Source organism: Mobula birostris, chromosome 5 (assembly GCF_030028105.1).
Source record: "Mobula birostris isolate sMobBir1 chromosome 5, sMobBir1.hap1, whole genome shotgun sequence".
NCBI classification, from domain to species: Eukaryota; Metazoa; Chordata; class Chondrichthyes; order Myliobatiformes; family Myliobatidae; genus Mobula; species Mobula birostris.
The window spans coordinates 172,235,792-172,252,011 of record NC_092374.1 but is presented as its reverse complement, the minus strand read 5'-3'; the positions used below and the strand labels follow the sequence as shown (position 1 = coordinate 172,252,011).

Genomic DNA, 16,220 nt, shown 5'->3' with positions numbered 1-16,220 from the left:
TTCTTCCCTTCAATCTTTCCCATAATTACCGTGCATTCTAACTCTTCTTTCCTAATCGCATGTCCAATGAAGTTACGTTGCCTTTTCATGATCTCGTACATTATTTCTCTTTTTGTGTTTGCTCTGTTCATGACATCCTCGTTAGATATTCATTTCATCCATGATATTCTTTGCATCCTCCTCAAAAACCACATCTCTGCTGCTACAATTTGTTTCCTCATGAGGCGGGTTGTCATGCCTAGTTTAGTATTGGTCAGTATACTCTTCATTCTCGTAAAGGTGTTTTTTGCCATCCCTATTCTTCTTTTGATGTCCAAGTCGCATCTGCCATCTGATGTCACCCAGCTACCTAAGTAGCAAAAATTTTGTACTTGTTTTATGTCTTCCCCATTTATTCTCAGCCTGCAGATAGGATTCTCCTTCTTTTTGGATATCACCATACATTTTGTCTTTTTGCAATTGATAAACCGACCCATTTTTGCACTTCCTTCAACAATTATATCAATTAAGTTTTGTAGTTCTTCCTCCGTACTTGCAGTGTCATCTGCATATCTGAAATTATTGATGTTTTCACCTCCAACTTTGATACCCAAGATGTCTCTTATTTTTTGTAATATTGTTTCACTTGTACACATTAAATAAATCAGGGGAGAAAACACACCCTTGTCTAACACCTCTCTTGATTTTTGTAAACTGACTCACTTCTCCATCTATTCTTACAGCGGCAGTTTGTTCTATTATTAGGATTAAATTCTATTTACCATTGGTTACAGACTTTTATGAAGTTTCCTGATGAAGGGTGATGACCCGAAATGTCGATTCTTTATTCCTTTCCATAGATGCTGCCTGACCTGCTGAGTCCCTCCAGCATGTTGTGTGTGTTGCTATAAAGTTTTCACTGTGGTTTTGGCATAGTCATGGTGGTCAAGAGAATGGATGTGAGGAGATTGTGGGGCAGAGTAGAGGTGTGGATGTTCCTACCCCTTCAAAAGAAGGCAGGGTGTGAGCTAGGCGGCAGCTGCCTGCCAAGGTCCCCTAGAAAGCAAGCATGGGTGGTCGAAAAGTATGATGGAGAAGGGAGCAGATTCATCAGTAAATTCCAATGGACAAACAGACATACTGCCAAAGCAATCATTTGCTGGGTTGGGGAAGAAATCAGAGTCAGACCTGCCTGAAGATTCTATGATGCTACATGTTATGTGTCTATGGGGGGGGGGGGGGGAGGGATTGTAATTGTTCAATTAGCAATAGAAGGTGGTGGTGTTGTGTCCTTGACTGAACTCAAATGGTCTGATAAGGTCAATGAAAATATTTTGTATTTGATGGCATTTGAATAGGTGACTGCTAGTGTGGGTGGAGTGCAGTAATTTTTCCAGCTCTTTTCTTTGCTCTGTCAATGAACAGCTATTTTAATGTCAGTAGCTGACAGCCAAAGATGTTCTCCGCTGATTGGACCACTCACTGTCCCCTCAACCATCAGACTCCTGAACCAGAGTGGGTAACTTCACTCACCCCACATTGAACTGATTTCACAACCTATGGGTTCACTTTCAAGGGCTCTACAATTCATGTTCTCAATATTTATGTCTTATTTATTTATTTATTATATTTTTTTCTTTTTGTATTTGCACAATTTGTTGTCCTTTGCCATTAGTTACTTGTCCATCTTTGTGTAGTTTTTCATTGATTCTATTGTATTTACTGTGAATGCCTGCAAGAAAATGAATCTCACATCATCTCTCTTGATCCAATCAGATGCTGTTCCCCAAAGGAAAATCCTCCCAGCATCAATAGTGAAGGCTCAGCACTTGTGTGGGAAAGTTTATTGAAAGATGGACAGGCTCATTGGGAAAGTTTGTTAATCCAGGAATGAATGAGTTTGGTCTGTGCTCTTGGTCATGTTTACTCAGTAACTGTGGGCAACACTGCCATCCAAAGTCAGAGCTTGGTAGTGTAGCATACAAGTTTCACCCTATTTTCCTTGCACTATTAAATCTAACAACTTTTGCAATTTCTGCCAGCACCAATGAGATTCAACCACCAGACACATATTCTGCTCCCCTGAGCATTTTGGATCACTCTGTGATTTTGTGTCTGCTCTTCTGTCCTCACTAACTACTTCCCATCTTATGAAACTTCCTCGTAAATGACCAGGAGGTGCAATACTTTTAACTCTTTACTTCCCAACATCCAAGGACCCAAAGTGTCTTCCCAATTGAAGCGGCGATTTACCAGCACTTCTTTCAGATCAGTGTACTGTATTCGGTAGTCACAATGCTGCCTTTTCTATACTGGAGAAACCAAACACTAAAAGGAACAACCCTTCAGCTTCCTGTTCCTGCCATTTTAATCCTCCTTCCCACTGCCACTCTGATCTTTCTGTGCGTGTTCTCCAGCATTGTTACAACATGGCTCAAAGCAAGCTTGAAGGACAACACGCCATCCTCTGCCTGGACACTTTGCCCCTTCCAGATTTAGTCTCCAACTTTAAGTAAGCTTGTCTTGGTCCAACCACATACACACCATGGCCAAGAAAGCTCAGCAATGTCTCTACTCCCTCATCACACTGAACAAATGTGGCATGTCTTTGGCACGTGACACCCTCACTAATTTTTATCAATGTACCACAGAAAGCATTCTCTCTGGATGCATACACGAGGAAATCTGCAGATGCTGGAATTTCAAGCAACACACATAAAAGTTGCTGGTGAACGCAGCAGACCAGGCAGCATCTGTAGGAAGAGGTGCAGTCGACGTTTCGGGCTGAGACCCTTCGTCAGGACTAACTGAAGGAAGAGTGAGTAAGAGATTTGAAAGTGGGAGGGGGAGGGGGAGATCCAAAATGATAGGAGAAGACAGGAGGGGGAGGGATGGAGCCAAGAGCTGGACAGGTGATTGGCAAAAGGGATATGAGAGGATCATGGGACAGGAGTCCTAGGGAGAAAGAAAAGGGGGAGGGGGGGAAAACCAGAGGATGGGCAAGGGGTATAGTGAGAGGGACAGAGGGAGAAAAAGGAGAGAGAGAAAAAGAATGTGTCTAGTCACAGCTCAAATGCCATTTATAAATTTGCCAATGTTACAATTATTGTTGGCAGAATTTCAAATGGTGATGAGAAGGCATACAGGAGTAAGATAGATCAGCTGGTTAAGTGGTGTCACAACAACAACCTTGCACTCAATGTCTGTAAGACTAAGGAATTGATTATGGACTTCAGGAAGGGGAAGTGAGGGAAAAGACACCAGCTCTCATTGACAGCAGTGGAAAGGGCTGTTTCAAGTTTCTGGGTGTCCATAAGACATAGGAGCAGAATTAGACCATTCATCCCCATACACCTGCCCTCTAACTATATCCCTTGATGCCCAACCAATCAGGAATCTATAAACTTCCACTTTAAATATACCCACGGACTTGGCTCCAACCACAGTCTGTCGCAGGCCATTACACAGATTCACCACTCTGGCTACAAAAATTCTTCTGTACTTCAGTTCTAAAGGGCCATCCCTCAATTTTGAGGCTGTGTCCTCTAGTTCTGGATACCCCCACCAGAGGAAACATCCTCTCCACATCCATTCTATCTAGTCCTTTCAACATTCAGTAAGTTTAAATGAGACCCCCACATATTCTTCCAAGTCCCAGTGAGTACAGGCCCAAAGCTGCCAAATGCTCCAAACGTTAACCCCTTCATTCCCAGAATCATCCCTATGAACTTCCCCAGACTCCCTCTAATGACTGTTGACAATACTCGAAGTGTGGCCTGACTACTGCCTTACAAAGCTTCAGCATTATCTCTTTGTTTTTATACTGTATTCTATCCTCCTTAAAATAAATGCCAACATTGCCTTTGCCTTCTCTACTACAGACTCAACCTGTGAATTAACCTTCTGTGAGTCTTGCACGAGGTCTCCTAAGTCCCTCTGCACCTCTAATGTTTGAATTTTCCCCCCATTTAGATCATTAGTGTCAACATCTCTGAAGATCTAGCTTTGGCCCAATATGATGCAATTACAAAGAAGGTTATATTTCATTAGGAGTTTGAGAAGTCTTGGTATGTCACCAAAGACTTTAGCAAATTTCTATGGATGTACTGTGGAGAATTCTAACTGGTTGCATCACTGTCTGGCTGGAAGGGGTCACCGCACAGGATTGGAAAAAAAACTGCAGGAAGTTACAAACTCGGTCAGCTCCATCATGGGCACTGGCCTCCCCAGCATCAGGGACACCTTCAAAAGCCGACGGCTCAGAAAGGTAGCATCTGTCACCAAGGACATGACCTCTTCTTATTTCAACCATCAAAGGAGAAGGTACAGGAGCCTGAAGGCACGCACTTTGCCATCAGATTTCTGAATGGACAATGAACCCATGAATACTATCTCACTATTTCTTTCTTTTTTGCTCTCTTGTTGCATTGCTTATTTAATATTTATATACATGCATTGCACTGTACTCCTGTCAGAAAGCACGTTTCACAACACATGCAGTGATATTAAACCTGATTTTGATTCAAGAAGATGGAATCCATCAAGGACCATCACCAACTGGGACATGCCCCCTTCTCATTATTACCATCAGGGAGGAGGAACAGGACTCCGAAGACCCAGACTCAATGATTCAGGAACAGCTTCACTATCAGATTTCTGAATTGTCCATGAACCCATGAACTATGTCCTGCACAAAACAACCCATTCATGACATATATCAATGATAAAAAGCCTGATTCAGGCTTTGATTCTGATTGAAGGGACAGTCTCTTTCATCAACACCAAAGATTCAACCTCTTACTTTGATGCTGTGTCCCCTAATACTAGGTACAAGACCATAAGAAAAAAGAGCAGGCAGCATCTGTAGGAAGAGGTGCAGTCGACGTTTCAGGCCGAGACCCTTCGTCAGGACTAACTGAAGGAAGAGTGAATAAGGGATTTGAAAGTGGGAGGGGGAGGGGGAGATCCAAAATGATAGGAGAAGACAGGACGGGGAGGGATGGAGCCAAGAGCTGGACAGGTGATAGGCAAAAGGGATACGAGAGGATCATGGGACAAGAGGTCCGGGAAGAAAGACAAGGTCGGGGGGGGGGGGGGTCCCCAGAGGATGGGCAAGAGGTATATTCAAAGGGACAGAGGGAGAAAAAGGAGAGTGAGAGAAAGAATGTGTGTATAAAAATAAATAACAGATGGGGTACGAGGGGGAGGTGGGGCATTAGCGGAAGTTAGAGAAGTCAATGTTCATGCCATCAGGTTGGAGGCTACCCAGACGGAATATAAGATGTTGTTCCTCCAACCTGAGTGTGGCTTCATCTTTACAGTAGAGGAGGCCGTGGATAGACATGTCAGAATGGGAATGGGATGTGGAATTAAAATGTGTGGCCACTGGGAGATCCTGCTTTCTCTGGCGGACAGAGCGTAGGTGTTCAGCAAAGTGGTCTCCCGGTCTGCGTCTGGTCTCGCCAATATATAAAAGGCCACATCGGGAGCACTGGACGCAGTATATCACCCCAGCCGACTCACAGGTGAAGTGTTGCCTCACCTGGAAGGACTGTTTGGGGCCCTGAATGGTGGTAAGGGAGGAAGTGTAAGGGCATGTGTAGCACTTGTTCCGCTTACACGGATAAGTGCCAGGAGGGAGATCAGTGGGGAGGGATGGGGGGAATGAATGGGCAAGGGAGTTGCATAGGGAGCGATCCCTGCGGAATGCAGGGGGGTGGGAGGGAAAGATGTGCTTAGTGGTGGGATCCTGTTGGAGGTGGCGGAAGTTACGGAGAATAATATGTTGGACCCAGAGGCTGGTGGGGTGGTAGGTGAGGACAGGGGGAACCCTATTCCTAGTGGGGTGGCAGGAGGATGGAGTGAGAGCAGATGTGAATGAAATGGGGGAGATGCGTTTGAGAGCAGAGTTGATAGTGGAGGAAGGGAAGCCCATTTCTTTAAAAAAGGAGGACATCTCCCTCGTCCTAGAATGAAAAGACTCATCCTGAGAGCAGATGCGGCGGAGACGGAGGAATTGTGAGAAGGAGATGGCGTTTTTGCAAGAGACAGGACGAGAAGAGGAATAGTCCAGATAGCTGTGAGAGTCAGTAGGCTTATAGTAGACATCAGTGGATAAGCTGTCTCCAGAGACAGAGACAGAAAGATCTAGAAAGGGGAGGGAGGTGTTGGGAAATGACCAGGTAAACCTGAGGGCAGGGTGAAAGTTGGAGGCAAAGTTAATAAAGTCAACGAGTTCTGCATGCGTGCAGGAAGCAGCACCAATGCAGTCGTCGATGTAGCGAAGGAAAAGTGGGGGACAGATACCAGAATAGGCACGGAACATAGATTGTTCCACAAAGCCAACAAAAAGGCAGGCATAGCTAGGACCCATACGGGTGCCCATAGCTACACCTTTAGTTTGGAGGAAGTGGGAGGAGCCAAAGGAGAAGTTATTAAGAGTAAGGACTAATTCCGCTAGATGGAGCAGAGTGGTGGTAGAGGGGAACTGATTAGGTCTGTAATCCAAAAAGAAGCGGAGAGCTTTGAGACCTTCCTGATGGGGGATGGAAGTATATAGGGACTGGACATCCATGGTGAAAATAAAGCGGTGGGGGCCAGGAAACTTAAAATCATCGAAAAGTTTAAGAGCGTGAGAAGTGTCACGAACATAGGTAGGAAGGGATTGAACAAGGGGGGATAAAACCGTGTCGAGGTATGCAGAAACGAGTTCGGTGGGGCAGGAGCAAGCTGAGACAACAGGTTGGCCAGGACAGGCAGGTTTGTGGATCTTGGGCAGGAGGTAGAAATGGGAAGTGCGAGGTGTGGGAACTATAAGATTGGTAGCAGTGGATGGGAGATCCCCTGAGCGGATAAAGTCAGTGATGGTGTGGGAGACAATGGCCTGGTGCTCCTTAGTGGGGTCATGATCGAGGGGTAAATAAGAGGAGGTATCCGCGAGTTGTCGCTGTGCCTCAGCAAGGTAGAGGTCAGTACGCCAGACTACAACAGCACCCCCCTTATCGGCGGGTTTAATAATAAGGTTAGGATTAGTGCGGAGGGAGTGGAGAGCAGAGCGTTCTGAAGCAGTGAGGTTGGAATGGGGACAAGGTGCGGTGAAGTCGAGACAGTTGATGTTTCATTCTAGGACGAGGGAGATGTCTTCCTTTTTTAAAGAAAGGGGCTTCCCTTCCTCCACTATCAACTCTGCTCTTAAACGCATCTCCCCCATTTCACGTACATCTGCTCTCACTCCATCCTCCCGCCACCCCACTAGGAATAGGGTTCCTCTGGTCCTCACCTACCACCCCACCAGCCTCCGGGTCCAACATATCATTCTCCGTAACTTCTACCACCTCCAACGGGATCCCACCACTAAGCACATCTTTCCCTCCCCCCCCCCTCTGCATTCTGCAGGGATCGCTCCCTACGCAACTCCCTTGTCCATTCGTTCCCCCCATCCCTCCCCACTGATCTCCCTCCTTGGCACTTATCCGTGTAAGCAGAACAAGTGCTACACATGCCCTTACACTTCCTCCCTTATCACCATTCAGGGCCCCAAACAGTCCTTCCAGGTGAGGCAACACTTCACCTGTGAGTCGGCTGGGGTGATATACTGCGTCCGGTGCTCCCGATGTGGCCTTTTATATATTGGCGAGACCAGACGCAGACTGGGAGACCGCTTTGCTGAACACCTACGCTCTGTCCGCCAGAGAAAGTAGGATCTCCCAGTGGCCACACATTTTAATTCCACATCCCATTCCCATTCTGACATGTCTATCCACGGCCTCCTCTACTGTAAGGATGAAGCCACACTCAGGTTGGAGGAACAACATCTTATGTTCCGTCTGGGTAGCCTCCAACCTGATGGCATGAACATCGACTTCTCTAACTTCCGCTAATGCCCCACCTCCCCCTCGTACCCCATCTGTTACTTATTTTTATACACACATTCTTTCTCTCACTCTCCTTTTTCTCCCTCTGTCCCTCTGAATATACCCCTTGCCCATCCTCTGGGGACCCCCCCACCTTGTCTTTCTTCCCGGACCTCCTGTTTATAAATGGCATTTGAGCTGTGACTAGACACATTCTTTTTCTCTCTCTCCTTTTTCTCCCTCTGTCCCTCTCACTATACCCCTTGCCCATCCTCTGGTTTTCCCCCCCTCCCCCTTTTCTTTCTCCCTAGGACTCCTGTCCCATGATCCTCTCATATCCCTTTTGCCAATCACCTGTCCAGCTCTTGGCTCCATCCCTCCCCCTCCTGTCCTCTCCTATCATTTTGGATCTCCCCCTCCCCCTCCAACTTTCAAATCTCTTACTCACTCTTCCTTCAGTTAGTCCTGACGAAGGGTCTCGGCCTGAAACGTCGACTGCACCTCTTCCTACAGATGCTGCCTGGCCTGCTGCGTTCACCAGCAACTTTTATGTGTGTTGCTTGAATTTCTAGCATCTGCAGAATTCCTGTTGTTTATAAGAAAAAAGAGCAGATTTAGGCCATTCAGCTCATTGTGCCTGCACTGCCACTCAATCATGCCTGATTTTTTTTCCCCAAGCCTTCTCCTTGTAACCCTTAACTTCCTTACCAATCCAGAACCTATTCATCTCTATCTTAAATACACACAATGGCTTAACTTCTACAGCCTTCTGGCTGAAGAAATTCCTCCTCATCTCAGTTCTAAAAAGCCGTACCCTCAGATCCTAGACTCTCCTACTGATGGAGAACATTTTCCGTATTCACTTTATTCAGGCCTTTCAGTGAGTCAGTGAGTGAGTGAGGCCTCTGTCAGTCAAGGTTGACCATTTTGCTTCCTAGTTGTCTAGTTATGCTAGCCTGGGCAGTACGATATAGAGAGCAAATTGTCTGCCATGTAGCTAGCTCCCCCTCTCCATGCATCTGATGAACCCAAAGGTACAGCAGGGACCGATACAGTTTGGTACCAGCAGTGTCACAGGAGTTGCCAGTCGGCATTGAACTCAATGTAGGATTGCCTTAGGGACTCCAGCTCCGGATTTTCCCCTCGTGGTTTACTTCCAAACCCTTCCCCATGAGTGAGTATAGTTGCAAGGCAGCAGAGGTTTGAAATCAGCATTTCCTTCTCCTAGATGAGCTGCCAACCACGGCTGATGAATTCCATTTGCCCAAAGTGACTGGTTTTCAGGTACCAGTAATCTGCTTTTGCCCCTTCTCCTGTCAGTAGAAATGGTTCCATTAGACTTAATAGCTAACCCACATGTGAGGCCAGGAGCTGGACCTGGTGTCAAAAGCTATTTGACGTGCATGCCATTAGAAGCATTTAATAGGTAATGGGAGTTCATCCCCATTACCAACCCCAGCTATAACAAACTCAAGGAACCAAGGCCTTTAAGTATCATGTAGGTTTCAATAAGATTTCCCTCCCCCCACACCTCCTTATGACTCTATCTATTACAGATCCAGAGACATCAAATGCTTTTCATATGTTATTCTTCTGAACTTCTTCTGGACCATCTCCATGACCAGTACAGCCTTCCTTAGATACGGGGCCCAAAATTGCTTGCAATATTCCAAATGCAATCTGACTAACATCTTCTAAAGCCTCAGCAGTCTACCCTTGCTTTTACTCTTGGAATGAATGCTGACTTTGCATTTACTGTCTTCACTACTAACTCAAACTGCCAGTTAAGCTTAAATAGGCAAAGCACGGAATGATACAAACCTAAAGTGGGTACATGGGATTAATGGAGAAGGGCAAGAAGATCAGCATGGACATGATGGGCCAAAGGGCCTGTTCCTGTACTATGCAGCTCTATGATTCATTGTTCTGAACAATTTTGTGTCCGTTTTGAGGTTTTGACATTCAAACACCATTTTCCTCAATCAACAAAAAGTTTTGCTGGAGCATTGACAACGGTAGGCAACTTATCTCCCTTTGCTGAGAGGCAGCTCCCAAAATGTTGAAAGTAGTCTGTCTGGTCTAGGAATCTACCTGTCTCAGGTTGTGCAATTGCTCAGTTCACAGAGGGGCAGTGTGGGGAAATTTTACATTCTTCCTCGGGGTTATTTCCCTGGGTTCTACTGGGCTTAACTTGGCTGGCCTGGTATGAAATTGGAATTGGAACTGGAAATGTCTACTAATGTCACATGTACCAAGATACAGTGAAAAGCTTGTCTTGCATATTGCTTGCAGTGAGAGAAATGGCGGGTGTATAGATTAGCGGCGATACAACTGCAGTCTGCTCAGCCACACTTCAAAGGCTTTGCCCAAGTGGCAACACCAAGTCAGAGGAATGGCATCAGCATTCATAAAGAGTAAAGATTGAAATATATGAAGTAGTTATTGTCAATTAGCAACACAGTTTGGTTTAGAATGGTAATCAGCAGTCATAAAAATCTACAGCACATTACAGGCCATTTGGCCCACAATGTAGTGCCCATCATGTAACCTACTTTAGAAACTGCCTGAAATTACCCGACTGCATAGCCCTCTATTTTCATAAGCTCCATGTATCTATCGAAGGGTCTCTTAAAAAACCCTCTTAAGTGATTCTATCATCAGCTAGGTTCCCCTCCCCCCATGAATGGTTGGTAGTAGGAGCTGCCGCAATATTTAAGGGTCTTGCCCCAGACCTTGCCTTAGTCCTTAACCCTGACCTTTTCCCAGACCCAGCCCCTGACCATAAAGAATATACATAGGACACAGAACAGTACAGCACAGGAGCAGGACCATTACCAGCTAATTAACTAATTAAACTTGTAGCTTAATGCCTAAGTAAACCCATCACTTCTTATCCCAGAACATATTCCTGACCTTACTGGACTACCCATGACTTTTCTCTGACCTTACCCCACACCTCATCCCTGACTTTACTCCAAACCTAACCTATGATCTTACCCCACTTTACCCCTGACCTTACTTCCAATTTAATCCATCCGACCTTACTCTGACTTTACTCCAACCTCAGCCCTGACCTTACCCCAGAATCAGAATCAGGTTGAATATCACTGGCCTACGTCATGAAATTTGTTGTTTTGCAGCAGCAGTATAATGCAATATGTAATAATAATAAACTATAAATTATGATAAGGAATATATTTTAAGTTCAAGTTTATTGTCATCTGAACAAAATCCAAACAAATTAACATTCCTGCAGACCACAAAACATGCATCACACACAGCACATAAACCAAAATATTAGCATTGAATTGAATTGGCTTTATTTCTTACATCCTACACATACATGAGGAGTAAAAATCTCTACGTTACATCTCCGTCTAAACGTGCAATGTGCAATCATAATAATTTATAATAAATAGAACATTCAATGTAACATAGAATCCACACCCCTCTCATCAACTTAACTATCCAAATTTCTCTTAAGTGTTGAAATCAACCCTGCGTCCAGCACTTGCAACTCATTCCACACTCTCACCATCCTCTGAGTGAAGTTGTTCCCCTTCATTCCCGTTAAACATTTCACCTTTCGACTTTAGTTGTAGTCTCAACAAACCTCTGTGGAGAAAGCCTGCTTGCATTTACCCTATCTATAACCCACATAATTTTGTATACCTCTATCAAATTTCCCCTCAACCTTCTACATTTGAGGGAACAATCTCCTAACCTTTTTAACCTTTTCTATAACTCAGGTCCTCAAGTCCCGGCATATCCTTGTAAATTTCCTCTGTACTCTTTCAAACTTATTTACATCCTTCCTGCAAGTAGGTGACCAAAATTGCACACAATACTCCAAATTAGACCTCACCAACATCTTATACAACTTCAACATAACATCCCGATTCCTGTACTCAATACATTGATTTATGAAGGCCAATGTGCCAAAAGCTTTCTTTACCACAGTATCTACCCGTTATCCCACTTTCATGGAATTATGGGCCTGTATTCCCAGATCCCTCTGTTGTACCACACTCCTTGGTGTTCTACCGCTCACCATGTAAGACCTACCCTGGTTGGCCCTCCCAAAGTGCAACATCTCACACTTGTCTGCATTAAATTCCACCTGCCATTTACAGCCTATTTTTCCAATTGGTCAAGATTTCACTGCAAGCTTTGATAGTCTTCCTCACTATCCACTACTTCCCCAATCTTGGTGTCATCTGTAAATTTACTGGTCCTGTTTACCATATTATCATCCAGAACATCGATATAGATGACAAACAACAACGGACCCAGCACCACAAACAAGAGTAAATCTGCAGTTGTTGGAAATCCCAGCAACACACATGAATGCCGGAGGAACTCAGCAGGCCAGGCAGCATCCATGGTAAAAAGTACAGTCGATGTTTCAAGCCGAAATCTAAAATGGGTTAGACATGACTTACCATGCACAAAATCATGTTGACTATCCCTAATCAATTCCTATCTGTCCAAATACTTATATATCTGGTACCTTAGAATAACCTTCTAATAACTTCCCCACTACTGGCTCCTGGCTGATTATCTTCAATTTTATTTTTCAGATACTGTACTTTCGCAGCAGTCCACACACACAGATGTACGTACCCATGCAATCCAGCTTGTCTTCCACCGAGCAAACACTGGAGGGCAGCACTGATGGGAGGAGCCAAACCTCAACCCAGCATGGATGCCATGCTGCACCGCTCCCAGTGTGTCCTTTCCTCCACTGCTGCAACAGGCAAGCCCACGACTTAGGGCCTAGTCCACGCTACCCACCAGGGCTACGTAGCTCCCCCTTGCTGTCCGTCTCACCAATAAACAAGGGAAACAGACTGGCAGGATTTCACATTACCAACTTCCAACAAAATCTTGCAACCACAAGAGAAACGTCCAAGGCAATCACTCACCGTTAGATGGCACATCGCCCTTGCGTGCTGACTCCAAAGCCTTTCTGTAGCAGGCAGCAACATGGTCCACACCAAATCCAGCTCCTCTGGCAATGAGCAGCTTGCTGACGGGGTAGATCTGCAGTACCTGAGGCATTGTGTGGAACTCGTAAAAAAGACAAGAACACCTTTGGTTGGCCCCGGAGAGGCTGCTGCATCCAAACGCGCCTCCATCTTACCGGAAGAATGGGGGTCTAAGGGCCTCTGCTTTCCACGCTTCTCTCTTCTTAGTGGAGAACTGAACTCACCAGTCTGCCATCTGCTGACTTTGATGGTCGATAGGTTTGCGAAACATCTTAAAATGGTGTTCCTTAGTCCTAAACAAGAATATTTGATTATTTCCATCTGAGCTGCACACAAATAGTCATCACTTATTGGCACCATCTTGTCCCTATCCTAACATTATTCATGACTTTGCCCCACACCTTACACTTTATCCCACACATCCTGACCTTACCCCTGACTTTACCCCATGCTTATTCAATCTACCCCACACCTTACACCTGATCTTATAGCTGGCCTTACCCTGACCTTACACCTTATCCCACACAGCCGACCTTACTCCTGACTTTACCCCATGCTTACTCAATCTACCACACATCTTACTCTTGACCTTACCCCACACCCTACACCTGACTCTTCTCTGACCTTACAACTTATCCCACACACACGCCTGACGTTACTCATGACCTTATTCCACCCCTTACAGCTGACCTTACCCTGATCCTACACCTTATCCCTTACACCCCTGATCTTACCCTTCAAGCTGATTGCACCTTACTCTGCTCCCTGTACAATCACATATGCATGGCCAGCTTTTGCTTCAACTCCTTCTACAAGCTTGCAGGTGCTATCACGGTAGTGGGTCACATCTCAAAATAGCGATTAGTCAGAGTACAGGAAGGAAATGGAGAACTTATTAACATGGGGTCATGACAACATTTCCCTCATTGAAAATAACAAAAGAGCTGGTCTTTGCCTTCAGTAAGGGGAACAGGTGGTGGATCACACACTGTTACCATCAGGAAGGAGGTACAGAAGCCCGAAGGCACACACTCAGCGATTCAGGAACAGCTTCTTCCCCTCTGCCATCCGATTCCTAAATGAACATTGAACCCTTGGACACTACCTTACTTTTTTAATATATATTATTTCTGTTTTTTGCAAGATTTTTAATCTATTCAATATACATATACTGTAACTGATTTACTTATGTATTTAGTATCATTTTATTTATTTTCTTCCATATTATGTATTGCATTGAACTGCTGCAGCTAAGTTAACAAATTTCACGACAAATGCCGGTGTTAATAAACCTGATTCTGATTCTCCTGTCTGCATTAACTGCGTTGAGGTTGAGAGCATTGAGAGCTTCCAAATCCTTGGAGTGAACACCAATAGCTTGTCCTGGACAAGAAGAAAGAAAGCTCACTATTCTGATACAACTCCTCAGCTTCCTCGGAAAAACTAAACAAAATCGGCTTGTCCTTGGCACTTAGCATCCTTACCAGCTCTTATTGATGCACCACAGAAAATATCCTATCTGGATGTATCATGGCTTGGTATGACAACTTGCCTGCCTATGATCACAAGAAACTGCAAGGAGTTATGAGCAGAGCTCAGCAAATCCCTGAAACCAGCCCATTCGTTCAGACTCCATGCTGCCTCAGTAAAGCAGACAGCAAATCAAAAAGACACACATCAAAGTTGCTGGTGAACGCAGCAGGCCAGGCAGCATCTCTAGGAAGAGGTACAGTCGACGTTTCAGGCCGAGACCCTTCGTCAGGACTAACTGAAGGAAGAGTGAGTAAGGGATTTGAAAGTTGGAGGGGGAGGGGGAGATCCAAAATGATAGGAGAAGACAGGAGGGAGACGGATAGAGCCAAGAGCTGGACAGGTGATTGGCAAAAGGGGATACGAGAGGATCATGGGACAGGAGGTTCGGGAAGAAAGACAAGGAGGGGAGGGACCCAGAGGATGGGCAAGAGGTATATTCAGAGGGACAGAGGGAGAAAAAGGAGAGTGAGAGAAAGAATGTGTGCATAAAAATAAGTAACAGATGGGGTACGAGGGGGAGGTGGGGCCTAGCGGAAGTTAGAGAAGTCGACGTTCATGCCATCAGGTTGGAGGCTACCCAGACGGAATATAAGGTGTTGTTCCTCCAACCTGAGTGTGGCTTCATCTTTACAGTAGAGGAGGCCGTGGATAGACATGTCAGAATGGGAATGGGATGTGGAATTAAAATGTGTGGCCACTGGGAGATCCTGCTTTCTCTGGCAGACAGAGCGTAGATGTTCAGCAAAGCGGTCTCCCAGTCTGCGTCGGGTCTCGCCGATATATAAAAGGCCAGATCGGGAGCACCGGACACAGTATATCACCCCAGTCGACTCAGGGATGAAGTGTTGCCTCACCTGGAAGGACTGTTTGGGGCCCTGAATGGTGGTAAGGGAGGAAGTGTAAGGGCATGTGTAGCACTTGTTCCGCTTACACGGATAAGTGCCAGGAGGGAGATCAGTGGGGAGGGATGGGGGGGACGAATGGACAAGGGAGTTGCGTAGGGAGCGATCCCTGCGGAATGCAGAGAGAGGGGGGGAGGGAAAGATGTGCTTAGTGGTGGGATCCCGTGGGATCCCTCATCCTGAGAGCAGGCTTTTCATTCTAGGACGAGGGAGATGTCGTCCTTTTTTAAAGAAAGGGGCTTCCCTTCCTCCACTATCAACTCTGCTCTTAAACGCATCTCCCCGATTTCACGTACATCTGCTCTCACTCCATCCTCCCGCCACCCCACTAGGAATAGGGTTCCCCTGGTCCTCACCTACCACCCCACCAGCCTCCGGGTCCAACATATTATTCTCCGTAACTTCCGCCACCTCCAACGGGATCCCACCACTAAGCACATCTTTCCCTGCCCCCCATCTCTGCATTCCGCAGGGATCGCTCCCTACGCAACTCCCTTGTCCATTCGTCCCCCCCATCCCTCCCCACTGATCTCCCTCCTGGCACTTATCCATGTAAGCGGAACAAGTGCTACACATGCCCTTACACTTCCTCCCTTACCACCATTCAGGGCCCCAAACAGTCCTTCCAGGTGAGGCAACACTTCACCTGTGAGTCGGCTGTGGTGATATACTGCATCCGGTGCTCCCGATGTGGCCTTTTATATATTGGCGAGACCAGACGCAGACCGGGAGACCACTTTGCTGAACACCTACGCTCTGTCTGCCAGAGAAAGCAGGATCTCCCAGTGGCCACACATTTTAATTCCACATCCCATTCCCATTCTGACATGTCTATCCACGGCCTCCTCTACTGTAAGGATGAAGCCACACTCAGGTTGGAGGAACAACATCTTATATTCCGTCTGGGTAGCCTCCAACCTGATGGCATGAACAGCGACTTCTCTAACTTCCGCTAAGGCCCCACC

The 16,220-nt window shown here is 46.0% G+C and overlaps 1 protein-coding gene across 1 annotated transcript in view; it reads right to left on the bottom strand.

Moving 5' to 3' along the window:
• Window positions 1-16,220, bottom strand: part of LOC140198041 (ras GTPase-activating protein 3) — a 234,759-nt gene that overhangs the window by 217,549 nt on the left and 990 nt on the right. Inside the window, exon 2 of the mRNA XM_072258877.1 lies at window positions 12,758-13,113. Coding sequence (XP_072114978.1) covers window positions 12,758-12,893 — 136 coding nt within the window. The 5' untranslated portion in view covers window positions 12,894-13,113. The remainder of the gene's footprint in view (window positions 1-12,757; window positions 13,114-16,220) is intronic.